The sequence below is a fragment of the Oncorhynchus gorbuscha genome, linkage group LG08, assembly GCF_021184085.1.
Source record: "Oncorhynchus gorbuscha isolate QuinsamMale2020 ecotype Even-year linkage group LG08, OgorEven_v1.0, whole genome shotgun sequence".
NCBI classification, from domain to species: Eukaryota; Metazoa; Chordata; class Actinopteri; order Salmoniformes; family Salmonidae; genus Oncorhynchus; species Oncorhynchus gorbuscha.
In genome coordinates, this window is record NC_060180.1 from 76,725,479 (window position 1) to 76,751,160 (window position 25,682).

At 44.9% G+C, this 25,682-nt stretch overlaps 1 protein-coding gene across 1 annotated transcript in view; it reads right to left on the bottom strand.

Annotated features, from left to right (window-relative positions):
- LOC124042193 (guanine nucleotide-binding protein G(olf) subunit alpha) overlaps window positions 1-17,976 on the bottom strand; it is a 112,553-nt gene extending 94,577 nt beyond the window's left edge. The window contains exon 1 of the mRNA XM_046360596.1: window positions 17,254-17,976. Within this exon, the coding sequence (XP_046216552.1) occupies window positions 17,254-17,740 (487 nt within the window). The 5' untranslated portion in view covers window positions 17,741-17,976. The remainder of the gene's footprint in view (window positions 1-17,253) is intronic.
- Window positions 17,977-25,682: the final 7,706 nt, after the last annotated feature.

Consider the following 25,682-nt stretch of genomic DNA (forward strand, 5'->3'; position numbering starts at 1 on the left):
CAATTCATGATACTCAAATCTTAATGAATGTGGGCCATATTTCAATCATTTTGAGCGTTGTTTTTATTTTAATGACAGTCGTCAGTCATAACGGTCAGGTACACATTATTCAATTAGTCACAGCCCTACCAATAACCCTAGTTGTCTCACAGCCCTACCAATAACCCTAGTTGTTTCACAGCCCCACCAATAACCCTAGTTGTCTCACAGCCCTACCAATAACCCTAGTTGTCTCACAGCCCTACCAATAACCCTAGTTGTTTCACAGCCCTACCAATATCCCTAGTTGTCTCACAGCCCCACCAATAACCCTAGTTGTCTCACAGCCCTACCAATAACCCTAGTTGTCTCACAGCCCCACCAATAACCCTAGTTGTCTCACAGCCCTACCAATAACCCTAGTTGTCTCACAGCCCCACCAATAACCCTAGTTGTCTCACAGCCCTACCAATAACCCTAGTTGTCTCACAGCCCTACCAATAACCCTAGTTGTCTCACAGCCCTACCAATAACCCTAGTTGTCTCACAGCCCCACCAATAACCCTAGTTGTCTCACAGCCCCACCAATAACCCTAGTTGTCTCACAGCCCTACCAATAACCCTAGTTGTCTCACAGCCCTACCAATAACCCTAGTTGTCTCACAGCCCCACCAATAACCCTAGTTGTCTCACAGCCCCACCAATAACCCTAGTTGTCTCACAGCCCCACCAATAACCCTAGTTGTCTCACAGCCCCACCAATAACCCTAGTTGTCTCACAGCCCCACCAATAACCCTAGTTGTCTCACAGCCCCACCAATAACCCTAGTTGTCTCACAGCCCTACCAAAAACCCTAGTTGTTTCACAGCCCTACCAAAAACCCTAGTTGTCTCACAGCCCTACCAATAACCCTAGTTGTCTCACAGCCCCACCAATAACCCTAGTTGTCTCACAGCCCCACCAATAACCCTAGTTGTCTCACAGCCCCCCTACCAATAACCCTAGTTGTCTTCACAGCCCTACCAATAACCCTAGTTGTTTCACAGCCCTACCAAAAACCCTAGTTGTTTCACAGCCCTACCAATAACCCTAGTTGTCTCACAGCCCTACCAATAACCCTAGTTGTCTCACAGCCCTACCAATAACCCTAGTTGTCTCACAGCCCCACCAATAACCCTAGTTGAGCTCCTGTGTAGCTCAGTTGGTACCAATAACCCTAGCATGGCGCCCTACCAATAACCCTAACAGCCAGGGCCCCACCATCTAGTGGGTTCGATCCCCGGGACCACCCATACGTTGTCTCAGAATGTATGCACGCATGACTGTAAGTCGCTTTGGATAAAAGCGTCTGCTAAATGGCATATATTATTATTATTATTATTGTCTCACAGCCCTACCAATAACCCTAGTTGTCTCACAGCCCTACCAATAACCCTTGTTGTCTCACAGCCCTACCAATAACCCTAGTTGTCTCACAGCCCTACCAATAACCCTAGTTGTCTCACAGCCCTACCAATAACCCTAGTTGTCTCCTTACCAAGCCTTCATCCTGACTCATCTCTAGCCACTTTACTAATGAAAAATTGATGTAATGAATGTATCACTAGCCACTTTAAACAATGGCACTTTATATAATATTTGCATACCCTACATTACTCATCTCATATGTATATACTGTACTCTATACCATCTACTGCATCTTGTTTACATACCCTACATTACTCATCTCATATGTATATACTGTCCTCTAAACCATCTACTGCATCTTGTTTACATACCCTACATTACTCATCTCATATGTATATACTGTCCTCTAAACCATCTACTGCATCTTGTTTACATACCCTACATTACTCATCTCATATGTATATACTGTACTCTATACCATCTACTGCATCTTGTTTACATACCCTACATTACTCATCTCATATGTATATACTGTCCTCTCTACCATCTACTGCATCTTGTTTACATACCCTACATTACTCATCTCATATGTATATACTGTACTCTATACCATCTACTGCATCTTGTTTACATACCCTACATTACTCATCTCATATGTATATACTGTCCTCTCTACCATCTACTGCATCTTGTTTACATACCCTACATTACTCATCTCATATGTATATACTGTCCTCTATACCATCTACTGCATCTTGTTGTTTACATACCCTACATTACTCATCTCATATGTATATACTGTCCTCTATACCATCTACTGCATCTTGTTTACATACCCTACATTACTCATCTCATATGTATATACTGTACTCTATACCATCTACTGCATCTTGTTTACATACCCTACATTACTCATCTCATATGTATATACTGTCCTCTCTACCATCTACTGCATCTTGTTTACATACCCTACATTACTCATCTCATATGTATATACTGTCCTCTCTACCATCTACTGCATCTTGTTTACATACCCTACATTACTCATCTCATATGTATATACTGTCCTCTCTACCATCTACTGCATCTTGTTTACATACCCTACATTACTCATCTCATATGTATATACTGTCCTCTCTACCATCTACTGCATCTTGTTTACATACCCTACATTACTCATCTCATATGTATATACTGTCCTCTCTACCATCTACTGCATCTTGTTTACATACCCTACATTACTCATCTCATATGTATATACTGTCCTCTCTACCATCTACAGAAACAGGATATAGACAAGTGTCCTGTCCAGGGGGTGTACTGTACATCAAGCTGTCTCACTACAGAAACAGGATATAGACTAGTGTCCTGTCCAGGGGGTGTACTGTAGATCAAGCTGTCTCACTACAGAAACAGGATATAGACTAGTGTCCTGTCCAGGGGGTGTACTGTACATCAAGCTGTCTCACTACAGAAACAGGATATAGACTAGTGTCCTGTCCAGGGGGTGTACTGTAGATCAAGCTGTCTCACTACAGAAACAGGATATAGACTAGTGTCCTGTCCAGGGGGTGTACTGGTACATCAAGCTGTCTCACTACAGAAACAGGATATAGACTAGTGTCCTGTCCAGGGGGTGTACTGGTACATCAAGCTGTCTCACTGCAGAAACAGGATATAGACTAGTGTCCTGTCCAGGGGGTGTCCTGGTACATCAAGCTGTCTCACTACAGAAACAGGAGATAGACTAGTGTCCTGTCCTGTCCAGGGGGTGTACGCTGTAACAGGGACGGTACGCTGTAACACATGGCACGCTATAACAGGGACGGCACGCTGTAACACACGGCACGCTATAACAGGGACGGCACGCTGTAACACACGGCACGCTGTAACAGGGACGGCACGCTGTAACACACGGCACGCTATAACAGGGACGGCACGCTGTAACACACGGCACGCTATAACAGGGACGGCACGCTGTAACAGGGACGGCACGCTGTAACAGGGACGGCACGCTGTAACAGGGACGGCACGCTATAACAGGGACGGCACGCTGTGACAGGGACGGCACGCTAGACACACAGCAGTCTTTCTCTCGAGCAGTGCTGTGTATCCTGCTTCCTTTCCTAATGTGGTCTACCAATGGATCCCCTGCTTCCTTTCCTAATGTGGTCTAACAATGGATCCCCTGCTTCCTTTCCTAATGTGGTCTACCAATGGATCCCCTGCTTCCTTTCCTTTCCTAATGTGGTCTAACAATGGATCTCCTGCTCCCTTTCCTAATGTGGTCTAACAATGGATCCCCTGCTTCCTTTCCTAATGTGGTCTACCAATGGATCCCCTGCTTCCTTTCCTAATGTGGTCTACCAATGGATCCCCTGCTTCCTTTCCTTTCCTAATGTGGTCTAACAATGGATCTCCTGCTCCCTTTCCTAATGTGGTCTAACAATGGATCCCCTGCTTCCTTTCCTAATGTGGTCTACCAATGGATCCCCTGCTTCCTTTCCTAATGTGGTCTAACAATGGATCCCCTGCTCCCTTTCCTAATGTGGTCTAACAATGGATCCCCTGCTCCCTTTCCTTTCCTAATGTGGTCTAACAATGGATCCCCTGCTCCCTTTCCTTTCCTAATGTGGTCTAACAATGGATCCCCTGCTTCCTTTCCTTTCCTAATGTGGTCTAACAATGGATCCCCTGCTTCCTTTCCTTTCCTAATGTGGTCTACCAATGGATCCCCTGCTTCCTTTCCTTTCCTAATGTGGTCTAACAATGGATCCCCTGCTTCCTTTCCTTTCCTAATGTGGTCTACCAATGGATCCCCTGCTTCCTTTCCTAATGTGGTCTACCAATGGATCCCCTGCTTCCTTTCCTAATGTGGTCTAACAATGGATCCCCTGCTTCCTTTCCTAATGTGGTCTACCAATGGATCCCCTGCTCCCTTTCCTAATGTGGTCTAATTAAGCAATAATGCCCGAGGGGGTGGGGTATATGGCCAATATAACACAGCCAAGGACTGTTCAAAAGCACGACGCATCGTGGAGTGCCTGAACACAGCCCTTAGCCATGGTATATTGGTCATATACCACAAACCCCCGAGGTGCCTTATTGCCATTATAAACTGGTTACCAACATAATTAGAGCAGTAAAAAGATATGTTGTCATACCCATGGTATATGGGCTGATATACCACGGCTGTCAGCCAATCAGCATTCAGGGCTCGAACCCTCCAGTTTATAAATGTGGCCTAACAATGGATTCCCTGCTTCCTTTCCTGGAATCAATGGTGAGTTTGGCCTGCCACCAAATCAGAACACAGTGTATGAAGTAGGCCTATCAAAGTCAAGTGGCTTGAATGTAAATGAAGCCAGACTGATAAGAGGGAAGCACTCATCAAGCTGTAGATCATGAATACTAGTTATATTCTAGAACCTAGACATTCTAGAACATAAACATTCTATAATGTCAATTCTGTAACACAGTTCCAGAACACCTAACAACACAATGACTACTGATTCATTGTATTATTTAAACCAGATACTTATGTACTTCCTTCTGAATGTATCGTTACTCAAGGAAACAGCTGCCGTGCGCTACTACAAACAGATAAAGTGAGCCAGATTAGCCGGGCCGGCACACCTTGGCCTGGCTGAAATGTTACACTGTTTGGAAGGTGTCCACTTTCAAAAGAAACAGAGAGAATACACACCAACCTTCGTCTTAACAACCGTCCGAAGGGCTCAGCCAGCACTCTGGCCTCACTGTGGAGGAACACTGGGGCTTCAATGGCACCCTATTCCCTATTTAGTGCACTACTTTAGACCAGGGCTATGGCTGGCTGTGTCTGAAATTGTAGCGATGGGACTCTGGTGAAAGTAGTGCACTATATAAAGAATAGGGATACGGCCTGGACAAAAGTAGTGCACTTTATAGGGAATAGGGATGCGGCCTGGACAAAAGAAGTGAACTTTATAGGGAATAGGGTGCGGCCTGGACAAAAGAAGTGAACTATATAGGGAATAGGGTGCGGCCTGGACAAAAGAAGTGAACTATATAGGGAATAGGGTGCGGCCTGGACAAAAGAAGTGAACTATATAGGGAATAGGGTGCGGCCTGGACAAAAGAAGTGAACTATATAGGGAATAGGGTGCGGCCTGGACAAAAGAAGTGAACTATATAGGGAATAGGGTGCGGCCTGGACAAAAGAAGTGAACTATATAGGGAATAGGGTGCGGCCTGGACAAAAGAAGTGAACTATATAGGGAATAGGGTGAATATGTATTAAGTAATGTACACAACATCAGATTGGGAAGAAACCTATTAACAATGATTAAGATGACACATCAACCAGTATACAGTATCAGTCCACCCCACCAACCAGTATACAGTATCAGTCCACCCCACCAACCAGTATACAGTATCAGCCCACACCACCACCCCACCAACCAGTATACAGTATCAGCCCACCCCACCAACCAGTATACTGTATCAGTCCACCCCACCAACCAGTATACAGTATCAGTCCACCCCACCAACCAGTATACAGTATCAGTCCACAACACCACCCCACCAACCAGTATACTGTATCAGTCCACAACACCACCCCATCAACCAGTAAACTGTATCAGTCCACCCCACCAACCAGTATACAGTATCAGTCCACAACACCACCCCACCAACCAGTATACTGTATCAGTCCACCCCACCAACCAGTATACTGTATCAGTCCACACCACCAACCAGTATACAGTATCAGTCCACACCACCAACCAGTATACAGTATCAGTCCATCCCACCAACCAGTATACAGTATCAGTCCACACCACCAACCAGTATACAGTATCAGTCCACACCACCAACCAGTATACAGTATCAGTCCACACCACCAACCAGTATACAGTATCAGTCCACACCACCACCCCAACAACTAGATGGTGCTGTTCCTGATTATTACCAGGTTCTGACCACTAGATGGTTCCTGATATTACCAGGTTCTGACCACTAGATGGAGGTGTTCCTGCTGTTACTATAAACTGGTCGTTGGGGTAGGCTTGGTGTGGGGTTTGGGGGGTCCAGGTTCTGACCACTAGATGGTGGTGTTCCTGCTGTTACTATAAACTGGTCATTGGGTTAGGCTTGGTGTAGGGTTTGGGGGGGTCCGTGGGTGGCTTTTGACCATTAATTTGGATTTCTCACATCTGAATCCTTGTTTGTTAGGTTTGGACATTGGGTACTATATATATTTTGTAATATTATATGAATCCTTTAAAATTGAAATGGACAATTTGGGTGCAATCAATTAGCTCAATTTGTCAGACTTCCAAATTGTCTTTCAACTAAATAATGTTGCAGGAATTCTTAGCTTATCTGTTTTTAAACTACAGAAACTATTGCAGAGAAATCTGAGATGGTGTGTGTCATGGCTTGCTGAAATTACATGGAAATTATGGTTGTGTGGTATCCAGATGTCCATATCGTCCCACTGCTCTCACCACTGGATTTATGGTAGTACCGGCTTAGTACACCAACCCCCCCCCCCCCCCCCCCCCAAAAAATCCATTGATCATCCTTGAGATGATTCTACAACTTGATTCGAGTCCACCTGTGGTAAATTCAATTGATTGGACATGATTTGGAAAGCTACACACCTGTCTATATAAGGTCCCACAGTTGACAGTGCATGTCAGGGCAAAAACCAAGCCATGAGGTTGAAGGAATTGTCTGTTGAGCGCCGAGATAGGATTGTGTCGAGGCACAGATCTGGGGAAGAATACCAAAACATTTCTGCGGCATTGAAGGTCCCCAAGAACACAGTGGCCTACGTAATTCTTAACTGCCTTGCTCAGGGGCAGAACGAAATATTTTTACCTTGTAAGCTCGGGGATTCGATCCAGCAACCTTTGGGGCAAAAGTAGTAAATAGGGTGGGATTCGATCCAGCAACCTTTGGGGCAAAAGTAGTGTACTACAGTATGGGGAATAGGGTGGGATTTGAGACCATAGGGTTAGTGTGTTGTTTGACTGTGCTCCTATCCACAGAGCAAGCCTCCTGTTCCTGAGAAGTTAAAGAGGCCCATGTTGGCTGTTCCACCCACGACCCAGAGGCCCAAGAGGAGCGCCTCTCCCTCTGCAGACAGGACCCACCAGAGAGAGAGCCTTGGAACCACCAAGACTCTTCCTAGAGCTGGCCACCCGGCCAAACTGACCAATCGGGGGAGAACGGCCTTGGCCAGGGAAGTGACCAAGAACCCGATGGTCACCCTGAAAGAGCTCCAGAGTTCCTCTGTGGAGATGGGAGAACTTTCCAGAAGGACAACCATCTCTGCGGCACTCCACCAATCAGGCCTTTATGGTAGAATAGGCAGACGGAAGCCACTCCTCAGTAAAAAGGCACATGACAGCCCGCTTGGAGTTTGCCAAAAGGCACCTAAAGGACTCTTAGACCATGAGAAACAAGATTCTCTGGTCTGATGAAATCAAGATTGAACTCTTGGCCTGAATGCCAAGCGTCGCGCCTGGAGGAAACCTGGCACCGTCTCTACAGTGAAGCATGGTGGTGGCAGCATCATGCTGTGGAGATGTTTTTCAGCAGCAGGGACTGGGAGACTAGTCAGGATGAAGGGAAAGATGAACGGAACAAAGTACAGAGAGATCCTTTAGGAAAACCTGCTCCAGAGCACTCAGGACCTCAGACTGGGGTGAAGGTTTACCTTCCAACTGGACAACGACCCTAAGCACACAGCCAAGACAATGCAGGAGTGGCTTCGGGACAAGTCTCTCAATGTCCTTGAGTGGCCCAGCCAGAACCCTGATTTGAACCCGATCGAACATCTCTGCAGAGACCTGAAAATAGCTGTGCAGCGACTCTCCCCATTCAACCTGACAGAGATTGAGAGAATCTGCAAAGAAGAATGAGAGAAACTCCCCAAATGCAGGTGTGCCAAACTTGTAGCGTCATACCCAAGAAGACTCAAGGCAAAAGTCACTGCCAAAAGATACTTCAACAAACTACTGAGTAAAGGGTCTTAATTCTTATGCAATTGTCATATAAAGTTTTTAAAATATTTTTTAAATACATTTGCAAAAGCTTCTAAAAACCTGTCTTTGTCATTATGGGGTATTGTGGGTAATCCATTTTAGAATAAGGCTGTAACGAAACAAAATGTGGAAGAAGTCAAGGGGTCTGAATACTTTCCGTATGCACTGTAACTCATCCAAAGGGCTTTGACTTCTCAAACACGGCAGAAAGCTAATTTATTTGATGCCCTGATTCCTTATTAATTTAGCCACCTACTAAGAAAACTAGCAAGGTAAACACAGTTCTCCATTTTTCATGCAGAAAAAAAGATTAAACACAAAATAAATGTCACAGATCTAACTTAGCTTCTTGTCATTTCTGATCGGGTTTAGACCTATTTTGAGCTTCTGTTGCACTTCTAAACTCAGATGAGAATTCACGAATGGCCATTCCATCAGCTTTCTCTCTACTTTTCTGGGCATAGCCAGCCTGCTTTTCTCTCTACATTTCTGGGTGTAGCCAGCCTGCATTTCTGGGTGTAGCCAGCCTGCTTTTCTGGGTGTAGCCAGCCTGCTTTTCTGGGTGTAGCCAGCCTGCTTTTCTGGGTGTAGCCAGCCTGCTTTTCTCTCTACTTTTCTGGGTGTAGCCAGCCTGCATTTCTGGGTGTAGCCAGCCTGCTTTTCTCTCTACTTTTCTGGGTGTAGCCAGCCTGCTTTTCTCTCTACTTTTCTGGGCATAGCCAGCCAGCTTGTCTCTCTACTTTTCTGGGTGTAGCCAGCCTGCATTTCTGGGTGTAGCCAGCCTGCTTTTCTGGGTGTAGCCAGCCTGCTTTTCTGGGTGTAGCCAGCCTGCTTTTCTCTCTACTTTTCAGGGTGTAGCCAGCCTACTTTTCTCTCTACTTATCTGGGTGTAGCCAGCCTGCTTTATTCTACTTTTCTGGGCGTAGCCAGCCTGCTTTTTCTCTCTACTTTTCTGGGCGTAGCCAGCCTGCTTTTTCTCTCTTACTTTTCTGGGTGTAGCCAGCCTGCTTTTTCTCTCTACTTTTCTGGGTGTAGCCAGCCTGCTTTTCTCTCTACTTTTCAGGGTGTAGCCAGCCTACTTTTCTCTCTACTTATCTGGGCGTAGCCAGCCTGCTTTTTCTCTCTACTTTTCTGGGCGTAGCCAGCCTGCTTTTTCTCTCTACTTTTCTGGGCGTAGCCAGCCTGCTTTTTCTCTCTACTTTTCTGGGTGTAGCCAGCCTGCTTTTCTCTCTTTTTTCTGGGTGTAGCCAGCCTGCTTTTCTCTCTACTTTTCTGGGCCTGCTTTTTCTCTCTACTTTTCTGGGCGTAGCCAGCCTGCTTTTTCTCTCTACTTTTCTGGGCGTAGCCAGCCCGCTTTTTCTCTCTACTTTTCTGGGCGTAAAATGGCAGATTAACTTTAAGCAAAACATTAGGAAATGTAGCTGGCTACATTCTTTCTATGATAGACATTATAAATATGATGGCCATACATAATTTTGCAAAAAAAGACCTTGCTTTTTCATTGTATTTACTTGTGTGGCTGCCAGCCAAATAGCGTCGTACTTCTGTTATCTGATGAAAAGGAAGCTTTTTTTATGTTGAATGTGTTGCACTAAATGTGTTTTCTGTGAAGGAAAACTATAGTTGTACAGTCCCTGATCACTCTATTGAAGCAAAATAACACTGACTTTCAATTTAAACACGATCCCCGTCAACACACAGCTGTACTCCCCTGTTCCCACTTCCTCCCGTCGTGCTATTTACAAAACAAACACGTGACAGGAACCACTGTCCTGGGGAACTATGATACATTATGAAAAGTAAGAGGTGAAATGAAGAACGGATTCTGCTTCGTCTCCTAACGTACTCTGCACAAGTTGGTATTTACACCTGTGCTTTTACACCTGCATTGTTTGCTGTTTGGGGTTTTAGGCTGGGTTTCTGTACAGCACTTTGAGATATCAGCTGATGTACGAAGGGCTATATAAATAAATTTGATTTGATTTGATTTGATATTTACTTAAAAAAGTATCAATTCTACAAATAATTTCTTGATAAAAATAAATTAGTTTAAAATGGTATAGAAAAACCATCCTGTGGCTATTCCCAAATACCCCGGGTTACAGTATATACGGAATACCAGCGACCAAGCCTAATGGAAGGCCTGGAGTCTATCAAGGAGAGGAACTCAACTGGGCTCTCTGCTTAAATGTAGTTTAGGGCTGTATGTATCAAGCATCTCAGAGTAGGAGAGCTGGTCTACGATCAGTTTTGCCATTTTTATCAACATAGAGACATAGTCCTCCACTACTATGTTAAAACTGATTGATATTCGTTAATAAGTCTATCAACTAGTTATAAACCCTTAACAACCCCCTTAAAGAGTGTTGTCCCATGCTTTAGTACTGTAATGAATAGCCTGTGATCCTTCCTATTTGCCTCCACATAGATTACCGGGGTTGAGTAAAACAGGGTTCTCCACATAGATTACCAGTGTTGAGTAAAACAGGGTTCTCCACATAGACTACCAGTGTTGAGTAAAACAGGGTTCTCCACATAGATTACCAGTGTTGAGTAAAACAGGGTTCTCCACATAGATTACCAGTGTTGAGTAAAACAGGGTTCCCCACATATATTACCAGGGTTGAGTAAAACAGGGTTCTCCACATAGATTACCAGTGTTGAGTAAAACAGGGTTCTCCACATAGATTACCAGGGTTGAGTAAAACAGGGTTCTCCACATAGATTACCAGTGTTGTGAGTAAAACAGGCTTCTCCACATCGATTACCAGTGTTGTGAGTAAAACAGGGTTCTCCACATAGATTACCAGTGTTGTGAGTAAAACAGGGTTCTCCACATAGATTACCTGTGTTGTGAGTAAAACAGGGTTCTCCACATAGATTACCAGTGTTGTGAGTAAAACAGGGTTCTCCACATAGATTACCAGTGTTGTGAGTAAAACAGGGTTCTCCACATAGATTACCAGTGTTGTGAGTAAAACAGGGTTCTCCACATAGATTACCAGTGTTGTGAGTAAAACAGTGTTCTCCACATAGATTACCAGTGTTGTGAGTAAAACAGGGTTCTCCACATAGATTACCAGTGTTGTGAGTAAAACAGGGTTCTCCACATAGATTACCAGTGTTGTGAGTAAAACAGGGTTCTCCACATAGATTACCAGTGTTGTGAGTAAAACAGGGTTCTCCACATAGATTACCAGGGTTGAGTAAAACAGGGTTCTCCACATAGATTACCAGTGTTGTGAGTAAAACAGGGTTCTCCACATAGATTACCAGTGTTGTGAGTAAAACAGTGTTCTCCACATAGACTACCAGTGTTGTGAGTAAAACAGGGTTCTCCACATAGATTACCAGTGTTGTGAGTAAAACAGGGTTCTCCACATAGATTACCAGTGTTGTGAGTAAAACAGGGTTCTCCACATAGATTACCAGTGTTGTGAGTAAAACAGGGTTCTCCACATAGATTACCAGTGTTGTGAGTAAAACAGGGTTCTCCTAGTGAGCCGAAATGAACAGTCATTATCACAACAACTGAAAAGACACTCAAGAAGACGTCTCCGTGTTGATGTCTATGAGAAAAGCCACTGGCTTCTCTGAGTGGAAACTTTGGCCCTCTAGTAATGAAAACCACAGCCCCCCCATCTGAGCAGACACAGTCCAACCCCCCCGATCTGAACAGTTACAGTCCAACCCCCCATCTGAGCAGACACAGTCCAACCCCCCGATCTGAACAGTTACAGTCCAACCCCCCCATCTGAACAGTTACAGTCCAACCCCCCCCCCCCCATCTGAACAGTTACAGTCCAACCCCCCCATCTGAACAGTTACAGTCCAACCCCCCCCCATCTGAGCAGACACAGTCCAACCCCCACCCCATCTGAAAAGTTACAGTCCAACCCCCCCCATCTGAACAGTTACAGTCCAACCCCCCCCCCCATCTGAACAGTTACAGTCCAACCCCCATCTGAACAGTTACAGTCCAGCCCCCCCATCTGAACAGTTACAGTCCAACCCCCATCTGAACAGTTACAGTCCAACCCCCCCATCTGAGCAGACACAGTCCAACCCCCCCCATCTGAGCAGACACAGTCCAACCCCCCCCGATCTGAACAGTTACAGTCCAACCCCCCATCTGAACAGTTACAGTCCAACCCCCCATCTGAACAGTTACAGTCCAACCCCCCCATCTGAGCAGACACAGTCCAACCCCCCATCTGAGCAGACACAGTCCAACCCCCCCATCTGAACAGTTACAGTCCAACCCCCCCATCTGAACAGTTACAGTCCAACCCCCCCCCATCTGAGCAGACACAGTCCAACCCCCCCATCTGAAAAGTTACAGTCCAACCCCCCCCATCTGAACAGTTACAGTCCAACCCCCCATCTGAACAGTTACAGTCCAACCCCCCATCTGAACAGTTACAGTCCAGCCCCCATCTGAACAGTTACAGTCCAACCCCCATCTGAACAGTTACAGTCCAACCCCCCCATCTGAACAGTTACAGTCCAACCCCCCCATCTGAACAGTTACAGTCCAACCCCCCCCCCCCCATCTGAACAGTTACAGTCCAACCCCCCCCCCCATCTGAACAGTTACAGTCCAACCCCCCATCTGAACAGTTACATTCCAACCCCCCCCCATCTGAACAGTTACAGTCCAACCCCCCATCTGAACAGTTACAGTCCAACCCCCCCCCCCATCTGAACAGTTACAGTCCAACCCCCCCCCATCTGAACAGTTACAGTCCAACCCCGCCCCCATCTGAACAGTTACAGTCCAACCCCCCCATCTGAACAGTTACAGTCCAACCCCCCCCCATCTGAACAGTTACATTCCAACCCCCCCATCTGAACAGTTACAGTCCAACCCCCCCATCTGAACAGTTACAGTCCAACCCCCCCCCATCTGAACAGTTACAGTCCAACCCCCCCCCATCTGAACAGTTACAGTCCAACCCCCCCCCCCCATCTGAACAGTTACAGTCCAACCCCGCCCCCATCTGAACAGTTACAGTCCAACCCCCCCCCATCTGAACAGTTACAGTCCAACCCCCCCATCTGAACAGTTACATTCCAACCCCCCCATCTGAACAGTTACAGTCCAACCCCCCCATCTGAACAGTTACAGTCCAACCCCCCCCCATCTGAACAGTTACAGTCCAACCCCGCCCCCATCTGAACAGTTACAGTCCAACCCCGCCCCCATCTGAACAGTTACAGTCCAACCCCCCCCCCATCTGAACAGTTACAGTCCAACCCCCCCCATCTGAACAGTTACAGTCCAACCCCCCCATCTGAACAGTTACAGTCCAATCCCCCCATCTGAACAGTTACAGTCCAATCCCCCCATCTGAACAGTTACAGTCCAATCCCCCCATCTGAACAGTTACAGTCCAGCCCCCCCATCTGAACAGTTACAGTCCAACCCCCCATCTGAACAGTTACAGTCCAACCCCCCCCATCTGAACAGTTACAGTCCAACCCCCCCCCCCCATCTGAACAGTTACAGTCCAACCACCCCCCATCTGAACAGTTACAGTCCAACACCCCCCCCCCCATCTGAACAGTTACAGTCCAACCCCCCCCCCCCCCCCCATCTGAACAGTTACAGTCCAACCCCCCCCCCCCCCCATCTGAACAGTTCAGCCATTTCAGAGAGAGAAAGAGGAATAAGGTGGACACCCAGTGATTTATAACGTCCTGATGAAGCCATCTTTCACACACCACCGACACGGAGTAAAATACTGTATGGACATATAAAAGGCCCCTGTGTATAAAGACTAGGGTGGATGGTTGGCCCCTATGTATAAAGACTAGGGTGGATGGTTGGCCCCTATGTATAAAGACTAGGGTGGATGGTTGGCCCCTATGTATAAAGACTAGGGTAGTGTGGATGGTTGGCCCCTATGTATAAAGAGTAGTGTGGATGGTTGGCCCCTATGTATAAAGACTAGGGTAGTGTGGATGGTTGGCCCCTATGTATAAAGAGTAGTGTGGATGGTTGGCCCCTATGTATAAAGACTAGGGTAGTGTGGATGGTTGGCCCCCATGTATAAGGACTAGGGTAGTGTGGATGGTTGGCCCCTATGTATAAAGAGTAGTGTGGATGGTTGGCCCCTATGTATAAAGAGTAGTGTGGATGGTTGGCCCCAATGTATAAAGACTAGGGTAGTGTGGATAGTTGGCCCCTATGTATAAACAGTAGTGTGGATGAATGCCCCTATGTATAAAGACTAGGGTAAATGTTTTCTGGATGGCTTCACAATGTTTAAAGACTAGGGTAGTGTGGATGGATGGCCCCTATGTATAAAGACTAGGGTAGTGTGGATGGTTGGCCCCTATGTATAAAGACTATGGTCGTGTGGATGAATGCCCCTATGTATAAAGACTAGGGTAGTGTGGATGGTTGGCCCCTATGTATAAAGAGTAGTGTGGATGGATGGCCCCTATGTATAAAGACTAGGGTAGTGTGGATGAATGCCCCTATGAATAAAGACTAGGGTAGTGTGGATGGATGGCCCCTATGTATAAAGACTAGGGTAGTGTGGATGGATGGCCCCTATGTATAAAGACTAGGGTAGTGTGGATGGTTGGCCCCTATGTATAAAGAGTAGTGTGGATGAATGCCCCTATGTATAAAGACTAGGGTAGTGTGGATGAATGCCCCTATGTATAAAGACTAGGGTAGTGTGGATGGTTGGCCCCTATGTATAAAGAGTAGTGTGGATGGATGGCCCCTATGTATAAAGACTAGGGTAGTGGGGATGAATGCCCCTATGTATAAAGACTAGGGTAGTGTGGATGAATGCCCCTATGTATAAAGACTAGGGTAGTGTGGATGGTTGGCCCCTATGTATAAAGAGTAGTGTGGATGGATGGCCCCTATGTATAAAGACTAGGGTAGTGTGGATGAATGCCCCTGTGTATAAAGACTAGGGTAGTGTGGATGAATGCCCCTATGTATAAAGACTAGGGTAGTGTGGTGGATGGTTGGCCCCTATGAATAAAGACTAGGATAGTGTGGTGGATGGTTGGCCCCTATGAATAAAGACTAGGATAGTGTGGTGGATGGTTGGCCCCTATGAATAAAGACTAGGATAGTGTGGATGAATGCCCCTATGAATAAAGACTAGGATAGTGTGGATGGTTGGCCCCTATGAATAAAGACTAGGATAGTGTGGATGGTTGGCCCCTATGAATAAAGACTAGGATAGTGTGGATGGTTGGCCCCTATGAATAAAGACTAGGATAGTGTGGATGGTTGGCCCCTATGAATAAAGACTAGGATAGTGTGGATGGTTGGCCCCTATGAATAAAGACTAGGATAGTGTGGATGGTTGGCCCCTATGAATAAAGACTAGGATAGTGTGGATGGTTGGCCCCTATGTATAAAGACTACGATAGTGTGGATGGTTGGCCCCTATGAATAAAGAGTAGGATAGTGTGGTGGATGGTTGACCCCTATGAATAAAGACTAGGATAGTGTGGTGGATGGTTGGCCCCTATGAATAAAGACTAGGATAGTGTGGTGGATGGTTGGCCCCTATGAATAAAGACTAGGATAGTGTGGTGGATGGTTGGCCCCTATGAATAAAGACTAGGATAGTGTGGTGGATGGTTGGCCCCTATGAATAAAGACTAGGATAGTGTGGTGGATGGTTGACCCCTATGAATAAAGACTAGGATAGTGTGGATGAATGCCCCTATGTATAAAGAGTAGGATAGTGTGGTGGATGGTTGGCCCCTATGTATAAAGACTAGGATAGTGTGGTGGATGGTTGGCCCCTATGAATAAAGACTAGGGTAGTGTGGTGGATGGTTGGCCCCTATGAATAAAGACTAGGATAGTGTGGATGGTTGGCCCCTATGAATAAAGACTAGGATAGTGTGGTGGATGGTTGAGAGAAACCAAAATAATGGAATTGTTTGAATGAGACAATATAACCCCCTATATGGATTTGAACCACTTGTCAGCAAACTGTTTAGATTTACTTTGAAAGAATCCCACTATTCTATGATCTGATGAAGCCAATTTTCCCACAGCACTGACCCACTGGGTAACACATTGACATAGAGAAAGCCACGCTGTGTAAAGGCAATGGGTGGTGCAGACATGGAGATAGAATCTATAGAAAAGGCTTGTGTTACCCTGGCAATTTGACTGGTAAACTCAGGGTACATTTACAATGGCTGCCAGTCCAACCATTGTGCCATTATTGACTTGAATGGAGAGACCCATTCTATTGATGATGTGTATATGGGTGCAGATGGCTAAGACTAGAGGAAGGAATCATTTTAAACTTCATGTGAATAAAAGGACATTTAAATTTTTTGCAAAACGTGTACATCTTCTATATTTAAAGTGTGTGTGTGTGTGTGTTGTGTGTGTGAAACTAAGATGCGTTACAATAACAACCCGATCATTAGTGTTACTGTAACTGCAATCAAATATGATGTCGCGTTCCCGTGCTAGTCAGAACTAAGACATTTGCGACTTGCCAAATGATTGAACGCAGCACGTGTTTAACACCACAACCAGTTAGAAAAATCGAACATTTTAGAGTTTCCTAGTTCCAACTAGTAAGTGAACGCGACGTGAAAGATATAGACAGGACAAGGGTAAACTGGGTAGACGAAGAGGATGAAGTAGGCTATGATATTCAACGTCCATCTTCAGTTCAGTCAAATGACGACTGCCGGGGATGCCATTTAACGTGGAAAACGGGAGTGATATAAGCACACGCAGCACTGACCTCTCTAGCGACCTGAAATGCCGCAGTTCACGACAAAATGGAGATGATTAAATAATCTTCAAATAATGTGCCAACCTACCCAGTAATAGCAGCCGATGTGTCTGTTTGTACTCCCGTTTGAGCTCCTTTAACGCCCTGTCAATGTTCTTGCTGATTTTCTTCGCCTCCCTCTCGGCCTCCTTCTCCTCCACCAGCAGTTTGTCCCAGTTTTTCTGTTTTTGGGTGCTGGTTGTTTTCTGCAGCAGCTGTATTCGTCGACTGCGGTCCTTGCCCGTTCCCTTGCCTACTCCGCCTCCGTTCTGTATGAGCACTACATCGGTGCCCGTGTTGTCTCTACCGCGGGGCTCCCTGGGCGGGAGCTTGACTGTGTCCCCATGGCGTACTTGGCTGCTACCGTCTCGGAGCGACGAAGTCTCGCCATAACCCCCTGTGTCCTCTTGACGAGTTCCCCCGGCTCGGCAAGGTACAGCTGGGTCTGGCGGCTGATCCGAGTCCGAGGTAGCGTTTGAAATAGACCCGCTCAGGTCCCCGAAGAGCCGGGGACGCAAACTGTAGCACAGCCCCATGTTGGTGTGGCCAATATTTTTCCTCTGCAAATGTGGTATTTCATAAATTTAAATATACAAAAAAATCCACCTTCACGTACCAGGTCTGGCACGAGATCGTTACATTGGAGCTCCAATGATGTTTTTAAATTCAATATTTGATCCGAAAAGGTGAATGAATTATGCTCCAACATTTGCTATATGTCATTTTGCATTTTTCACCAGTCAGCCTTCGCTCCGTAGTTAGTGGATCACCTGATACCATACTGGACACTGCGGGTCCACCTTACCGTAAGTAAACCAAAAGCATAAGCAGTCGGAAAAAGTCAGCCATCCACTGTGCAATTGCACCAAATCTACTGGGCGCTTTTTTAGGGGAAAGACACAGAACGTCATATTCACTACAGTAAGGCCATTTCGAGAAAGAATGCTGGTCATGGATTTTACTTTCATACGTAAAAAGACCACACTAGTGTCTGCATGCCCAGTAGTTATCAAATATTATTGGTCACATACACATGGTTCGCAAGATGTCATCGCGAAATGATTGCGCTTCTAAACTCAGCAAAAAAAAAAGAAACATCCTCTCATTGTCAACTGCGTTTATTTTCAGCAAACTTAACATGTGTAAATATTTGTATGAACATAAGATTCAACAACAGACATAAACTGAACAGGTTCCACAGACATGTGACTAACTGAAATGGAATAATGTGTCCCTGAACAAAGGGGGGACAAAATCAAAAGTAACAGTCAGAATCTGGTGTGGCCACCAGCTGCATCAAGTACTGCAGTGCATCTCCTCCTCATGGACTGCACCAGATTTGCCAGTTCTTGCTGTGAGATGTTACCCCACTCTTCCACCAAAGCACCTGCAAGTTCCCGGACATTTCTGGGGGGAATGGCCCTAGCCCTCACCCTCCAATCCAATGGGTCCCAGATGTACTCAATGGGATTGAGATCCGGGCTCCTCGCTGGCCATGACAGAACACGGACATTCCTGTCTTGCAGGAAATCACACACAGAACAAGCAGTATGGCTGGTGGCATTGTCATGCTGGAGGGTCATGTCAGGATGAGCCTGCAGGAAGGGTACCACATGAGGGAGGAGGATGTCTTCCCTGTAACGCACAGTGTTGAGATTGCCTGCAATGACAACAAGCTCAGTCCGATGATGCTGTGACACACCGCCACAGACCATGACGGACCCTCCACCTCCAAATCGATCCGCTCCAGAGTACAGGCCTCTGTGTAACGCTCAGAGGACTGGCCACCCCACATAGCCTGGTTCCTCTCTAGGTTTCTTCCTAGGTTTTGGCCTTTCTAGGGAGTTTTTCCTAGCCACCGTGCTTCTACACCTGCATTGCTTGCTGTTTGGGGTTTTAGGCTGGGTTTCTGTCCAGCACTTTGAGATATCAGCTGATGTACAAAGGGCTATATAAATACATTTGATTTGATTTGATTCATTCAACGATAAAACCAAATCCAACCATCACCACTGGTGAGACAAAACCATGACTTGTCAGTGAAGAGCACTTTGTGCCAGTCCTGTCTGGTCCAGCGATGGTGGGTTTGTGCCCATAGGTGACGTTGTTGCCGGTGATGTCTGGTGAGGACCTGCCTTACAACAGGCCTATAAGCCCTCAGTCCAGCTTCTCTCAGCCTGTTTACGGACAGTCTGAGCACTGATGGAGGGATTGTGCGTTCCTGGTGTAACTCGGGCAGTTGTTGTTGCCATCCTGTACCTGTCCCGCAGGTGTGATGTTCGAATGTACCGATCCTGTGCAGGTGTTGCTACACGTGGTCTGCCAGTGCGAGGACGATCAGCTGTCCATCCTGTCTCCCTGTAGTGCTGTCTTCGGCGTCTCACAGTACGGACATTGCAATTTATTGCCCTGGCCACATCTGCAGTCCTCATGCCTCCTTGCAGCATGCCTGAAGCACGTTAACGCAAATGAGCAGGGACCTTATGCATCTTTCTTTTGGTGCTTTCCAGAGACAGTAGAAAGGCCTCTTTAGTGTCCTATGTTTTCATAACTGTGACCTTAATTGCCTACCGTTTGTAAGCTGTTAGTGTCTTAACGACCGTTCCACAGGTGCATGTTCATTAATTGTTTATGGTTCATTGAACAAGCATTGGGAAACAGTGTTTAAACCCTTTACAATGAAGATCTGTGAAGTTATTTGGATTTTTACAAATTATCTTTGAAAAACAGGGTCCTGAAAAAGGGACATTACTTAGATTTGTGTGTATTAGGTATTTGTTGTGGAATTGTTAGATATTGCTGCACAGTCAGAACTAAACTCATCAAAAAAAGAAAAGGAATGGATAAGAATATATACATTTAATTTTATGGATGAGTAATGACAGAGTGGCATAGGCTAAGATGCAATAGATGGTATAGAATACAGTATGAGATGAGTAATGCAAGATATGTAAACATTAAAGTAGCATTATTAAAGTGACTAGTGTTCCATTTATTAAAATGGCCAATGATATCAAGTCTGTATGTAGGCAGCAGCCTCTCTGTGTTAGTGATGACTGTTTAACAGTCTGATGGCCTTGAGATAGCTGTTTTTCAGTCTTCTGGATGGTAACGGGGTGAACAGGCAATGGCTCGGGTGGTTGTTGTCCTTGATTATCTCTTTGGCCTTCCTGTGACATCGGGTGGTGTAGGTGTCCTGGAGGGCAGGTAGTTTTCCCCCTGGTGATGCGTTGTGCAGACCTCACTACCCTCTGGAGAGCCCTGCGGTTGTGGGCGGTGCAGTTGCCATACCAGGTGGTGATGCTCTCAATTGTGCATCTGTAAATGTTTGTGAGGGTTTTAGGTGACAAGCCAAATTTCTTCAGCCTCCTGAGGTCCTTCTTCACCACACTATCTGTGTGGGTGGACCATTTTCTGCATGCCAGTAGTTGTGATGCTGTCTAGTTATAGGCCTAGGCATTGTGAAAGGCATGTTGTTGCTGATGGTCTTGTGTGTCTGTTATGTCACCCTGTAGCCTTCTACTGTATAGTTCGCCATGCTGACTATCCCACGGCTGCCACCAGTGTAGCAGTTGGGGGAAAAATCTTCTGGGCCTGGGTGTTACTTGAACTAGAGGCCTGGTGGTTACAGTCAAGTGTGTAGCCTATCACCTGTAGGAAAACAGAAAGGAAAACGCTGCTGCTCGCGCTCCCAGGTGATATTTATTTATAACAACGTTTCGCCCCTTAGGTCTTTGTCAGGGATCCAGGGGCAGTACCCAGTGACATCACTTCCACCCTTATGTCTTCGTCAGGGATCCAGGGGCAGTACCCAGTGACATCACTTCCACCCTTATGTCTTCGTCAGGGATCCAGGGGCAGTACCCAGTGACATCACTTCCAGCCTTATTTCTTGTCAGGGATCCAGGGGCAGTACCCAGTGACATCACTTCCTAAAACGGGAGGTAAAAAAAAGTGTCACAGTTCCACAATATTACAATTCAATGTATCAAACATATATGATCATATCCAGGGAATGTTATCAATATTTACAGTAATATACATACACATACAATATTCAATGAGGATTTGTTTTTATTTTTTTTAAACACAATTTGGACATATTGAAACTATGAAAACGGTTTTGAGTCAAACTCCTCGTTAAGGCCAAGAGGAGACAGGGTGTTGAGCCTGTGGGTCCAGAAAGCTTCCCTTTGAAGAAGGGATGTCCCCTCCCCTGCATGACATCTTAAACATTTCTATTCCAATGTATCTCAGAGATACTCATAGGATGTCCAGCTGGTACAGAATGAGCAGCAACCTGATGTTTTTGTCTCGCCTGTAGGTATGTTGCTGCGGTGCTCACTGATCCGGGATCTTAAGGCTCCTACGGGGTTTTCACTTTGTAAGACAAACCACTAGGACATTTCAACATGTGAATAACATTGGTGGACATGCAGGTAATTAGGCCCTTGATCTTATATCTTTGTCCTGTGGGGGGTTGTGGGTAAATTAGTTATGTTTGTACGTGAAGCTGCATTGAGGACGTTGGCCACATTTGTAATTAATTATAATAATTATAATAATAATTAGCAGCTCCGCATCGCTGTCCCTTTTGTTCTGAAGGAAAAAGTCTCCTCTGAAGAGAAACTATTTGGAGGTTAGTACCAGTTTAGCCAAGTCCACAATACATATTGGTGCTAGGAAGAGCATTAGGTGGATGTTCATTGAGGTAGAACATGAGGGCCTCTAGGCCACCCTGATGGGGGATGTTAGTATATAGACTGGTGACATCAAAAGTACACAGAATCTAATTTTCAGGTATATGGTCCACAGATTTCAAAAGATTAAGAAAATCAAGAGTGTCTAGTATACGTGGGGACGGAGATCATCCAGGGTTTCACAAAATGGTCTACAAAAGTAGAGATATTCTCTGTCAGAGATCCAGACCTGCTCACAATGGGCCTGCCTGGTATAGGTGGTGTCATGCTCTTGTGAATTTTGGGTAGAGTGTATATGACAGGTGTTTGATCAGTCAACTTTCATAAACTTATATTCTGTTTTTGTCATTTCCCCTTCATCGTTTTTTTTGGGGACAATTTATCATGGATCGGAGACTTGAATTGATTAGTAGGGTCCTTTGGGAGTCTTTTGTAAAAATGCATCATCACTAAGTTGTCTCAGAATTGCCTTTTCATGGTCTGCTGCGTTTAGTATCACTGTTGCACCTCCTTTGTTGTCAGGTTTTGTAATGATACTGGAGTCCTTTTTCAGTTCCATTAGAGTGTTCTTCAGCTTTTTTAGCCTATCACCTATGCCATAAAAGTCTGGGCCTCTTGAGAGAGGCAGTAGAACACTCACATGCAAGGCTTGAATGAGGTTGGGGTTAGTGTCTGGGGTTGGAGAAAAGGTTTGCGTGATATACGCAGACCTGCAATTTGTGAAGAATCTGTGCACCTGGAACGCACCCAAATTGAGAGGCAGTTTTGTACCACTAGATGGCGCTAATGTTTTATAAAAAAAGATGAAGGTGGGAAACATTTATTTACTTTATGTTTTCCTTGTTTAAATGTATTTTAACGATGGTAACATATTCTTCCCAAACTAAGGACTGTCCTCCTGATGCTTTCTCTCTTTAAAAGATGACTTTACCCTGTCTTTGGACTTACAAGTCCCATAAAGTATTGTGTTTATCATTCTGACAGCATTCTCCAGTCTCTACATTGGAGATTTCATAATGCCCATAAAACCTAGCGGTCAAACAGGGAAATTGTTCCAATCATTTTTCCACCAATCATTTTTCCCATATGGGATTTTAGAAACACTTCAAATAAGGGCTGTGTTTTGTGTAGACTCACCCTGGTGTGACGTTTTGATCCCCATGTTAATCAGACAAGGGGACTTATCAATATATTCATCTCTATTTACTCCGACTTGAAAAGGCTAATTAGCATCAAAGTAGAAAGACATCATGCAAAACTACATATCCCTGCAAACACCTGTAGGTCATCGCTAGCTAACACCTTTGCTAATGGTATTGTGTACATTTAAAACTTGCACAGGATAGTTCATAGAATTTTACATTTAAAGAAATTTAGCCAATATATTCATTACTACATTTAGCTAACATAGTTAATCCAGAGATTTTTACCGTCGCCTCTATTCGTCAGTCTCATCCAGATCCTAATGGGATTTCTGGTTCTTTCTGATAGCCACATTAGCAGCTAATTAGCATTTTGGGGTGGGGTATATATACAGGTGAAAAATATTGATAAAAGTCACCTTTATTCTAGGGAGATTTACACAGTTATCAAAACGTCACACCAGGGTGAGCCTACACAAAACAAAGCCCTAATTCTAAGGGTTTCTAAAATTCCCTATGGGGTAAAATGAATGGAACCCTTTCCCTGTTTGACCGCTAGGTGTTATGGGTATTATGACTCATACTGTGGTACTCTATGGTCCCCAGTTGCCAGAGATACTTTTGAGGAGATGGGAAACTCTGTTGCATTCTAGGTGATTCTGGGAAAAGGCGAGCACTCCTTCAAGAAGCGAATAGGAGTCAATTGGGCGCCATCTCAACAAAAAAACACAACATGAATATCGTCAAACAAAAAGTACAACATTACACATATTTTCCAAGGTGTAAGATAATTAACTTTCGATCTGTAATATTCTATATATTTGCCACCGTGACATAACGTACTGTCGAGGACAATTAGGCACTTTTCTCGACTCATACGCTGATTTTTTTTTAGAAGGGATTGCGTGACGATATTCTTTTAGCAACCACGTGACGAGACATGACAACGTGAACGCGATTGGTCAAAAGTCTGCTGGGGTGGGGCGTTTAAACGTTCCGCCATTCTTTGTCCAATGGGATTTATAATCTCCTCCTTCCTGTAATATTTCTGCCGTTGCCAAGGACAACGGAAGCCGCTCCTGTACAATAAGGAAGTCATTGTTATTGTACTGTCTTCGCCGCTGCATTGTTTTCTTTTCTTTACAAAACAGAAACTCATCTTGCTTTATTCTTGGACTTAATAAGGGGACAAAAACAAAATGTCTTTATTGGTAGGTATGTTAAGGTAATTACCACAGTTTCTGAATGTTGCATGAGAACGGTGTTGTTTATGGTAGGCCAATTTAATGACTGTGTGTTATTTATGTGTTTGTTTATCTTGTTAACTAGCTAACGCTAGCTAACAGTATGAGTTAAGGGTTGTTGCTTATTACGTAGGTATATTACGTATGCCCCTTTACCCCATACCACACTAATGAAGTTGAACTGTCCTGCCAATCATTATTTTACTTTCTCTCTGTCTGAGGGACTTTCTAATCTGGTAGGATGGAGAGTAGAGGTCTATATAGGATTAGAGAAATGTCTACGACAGCCAATATATGTCAGAACAAAAACTCACTTCTTTATTCAACAACATTCAACACAGACAAGTCATTCATTTTGAAGTTGTCTGTTTTTAATGGCCAAATTGTGTGCATGCTGGCCAGGGTTGTACCAAACGACTGTTGGTAGGCTGTATCCAGCGCTACAGGCTAGTCCAATCAGGACCTGTTTTCACCTGGAGTAATCAGTTAGTCTCTTTGCTGGTTTCCCCTGTAAACTCAGGGACCAGTTCCATAAAACATCTTCAGTTCCCCCTTAAAGTCAGTTGCACGACATTTTTTAAGACGCATTTCTCCCTTAATTATGTGAAAAATGTATCGGTGCCCGTGAGGTCCCTTAAGTGTTTCCTTCACTACGCACGCTGTAAAGTATAAACTAATAACCAGGAAGCAAGTCGAGGGAGTGAATGTAATCAATTTAATGTAATAAACGAACATGGAACAAAACAAGAACCTCGAGTAGTGTACAGACATGAAACACATAAACAGAAACAATAACGCCTGAGGAAACAACCAAAGGGAGTGACAGATATGTGGGAAGTAATCGAGTCCAGGTGAGTCTCGTGAACGATGGGTCAAATCGTCGTACCGATTTATTACACAATTAATGTAATATCTCGTCAGCTCGGGGATTCGATCCGGCAACCACAAGGTCACCTGCCTGCCGCCCGAGGCATACCTAAAGCCGCTACTGCTTGTCTGTATCTGACCTTATGTTGTTAACCTTGTCTGTCTCTTATAATGTACTATTATCATTTTTCACTTGCTTTCTTCAAGTGTCAAATGTCATTTTTTTGTACACGTGATTTTTTTCACTTGTCCAGTGTTTTTACAGGCGGGTTGAACACCTGTTATGGGCATTTTACACGCGTTCATTACACCTGTTCAGCCTATTAGGGAAGGAATGGCGTTTTGGGATTTGTTTTTGGATAATTGCCAAAAACAACTTATTTGGTAGCGAACGTCACATTTTTTTTTTAACATTTATGAATTAAAAAAAAACACAAAGCCTTCATAATTCACAAAGGTATTTTTCAATTTTAATTAGCTATCCATCATTTTTCCTTGTCTAAAGTATCAAGTGTGTGTGTGTGT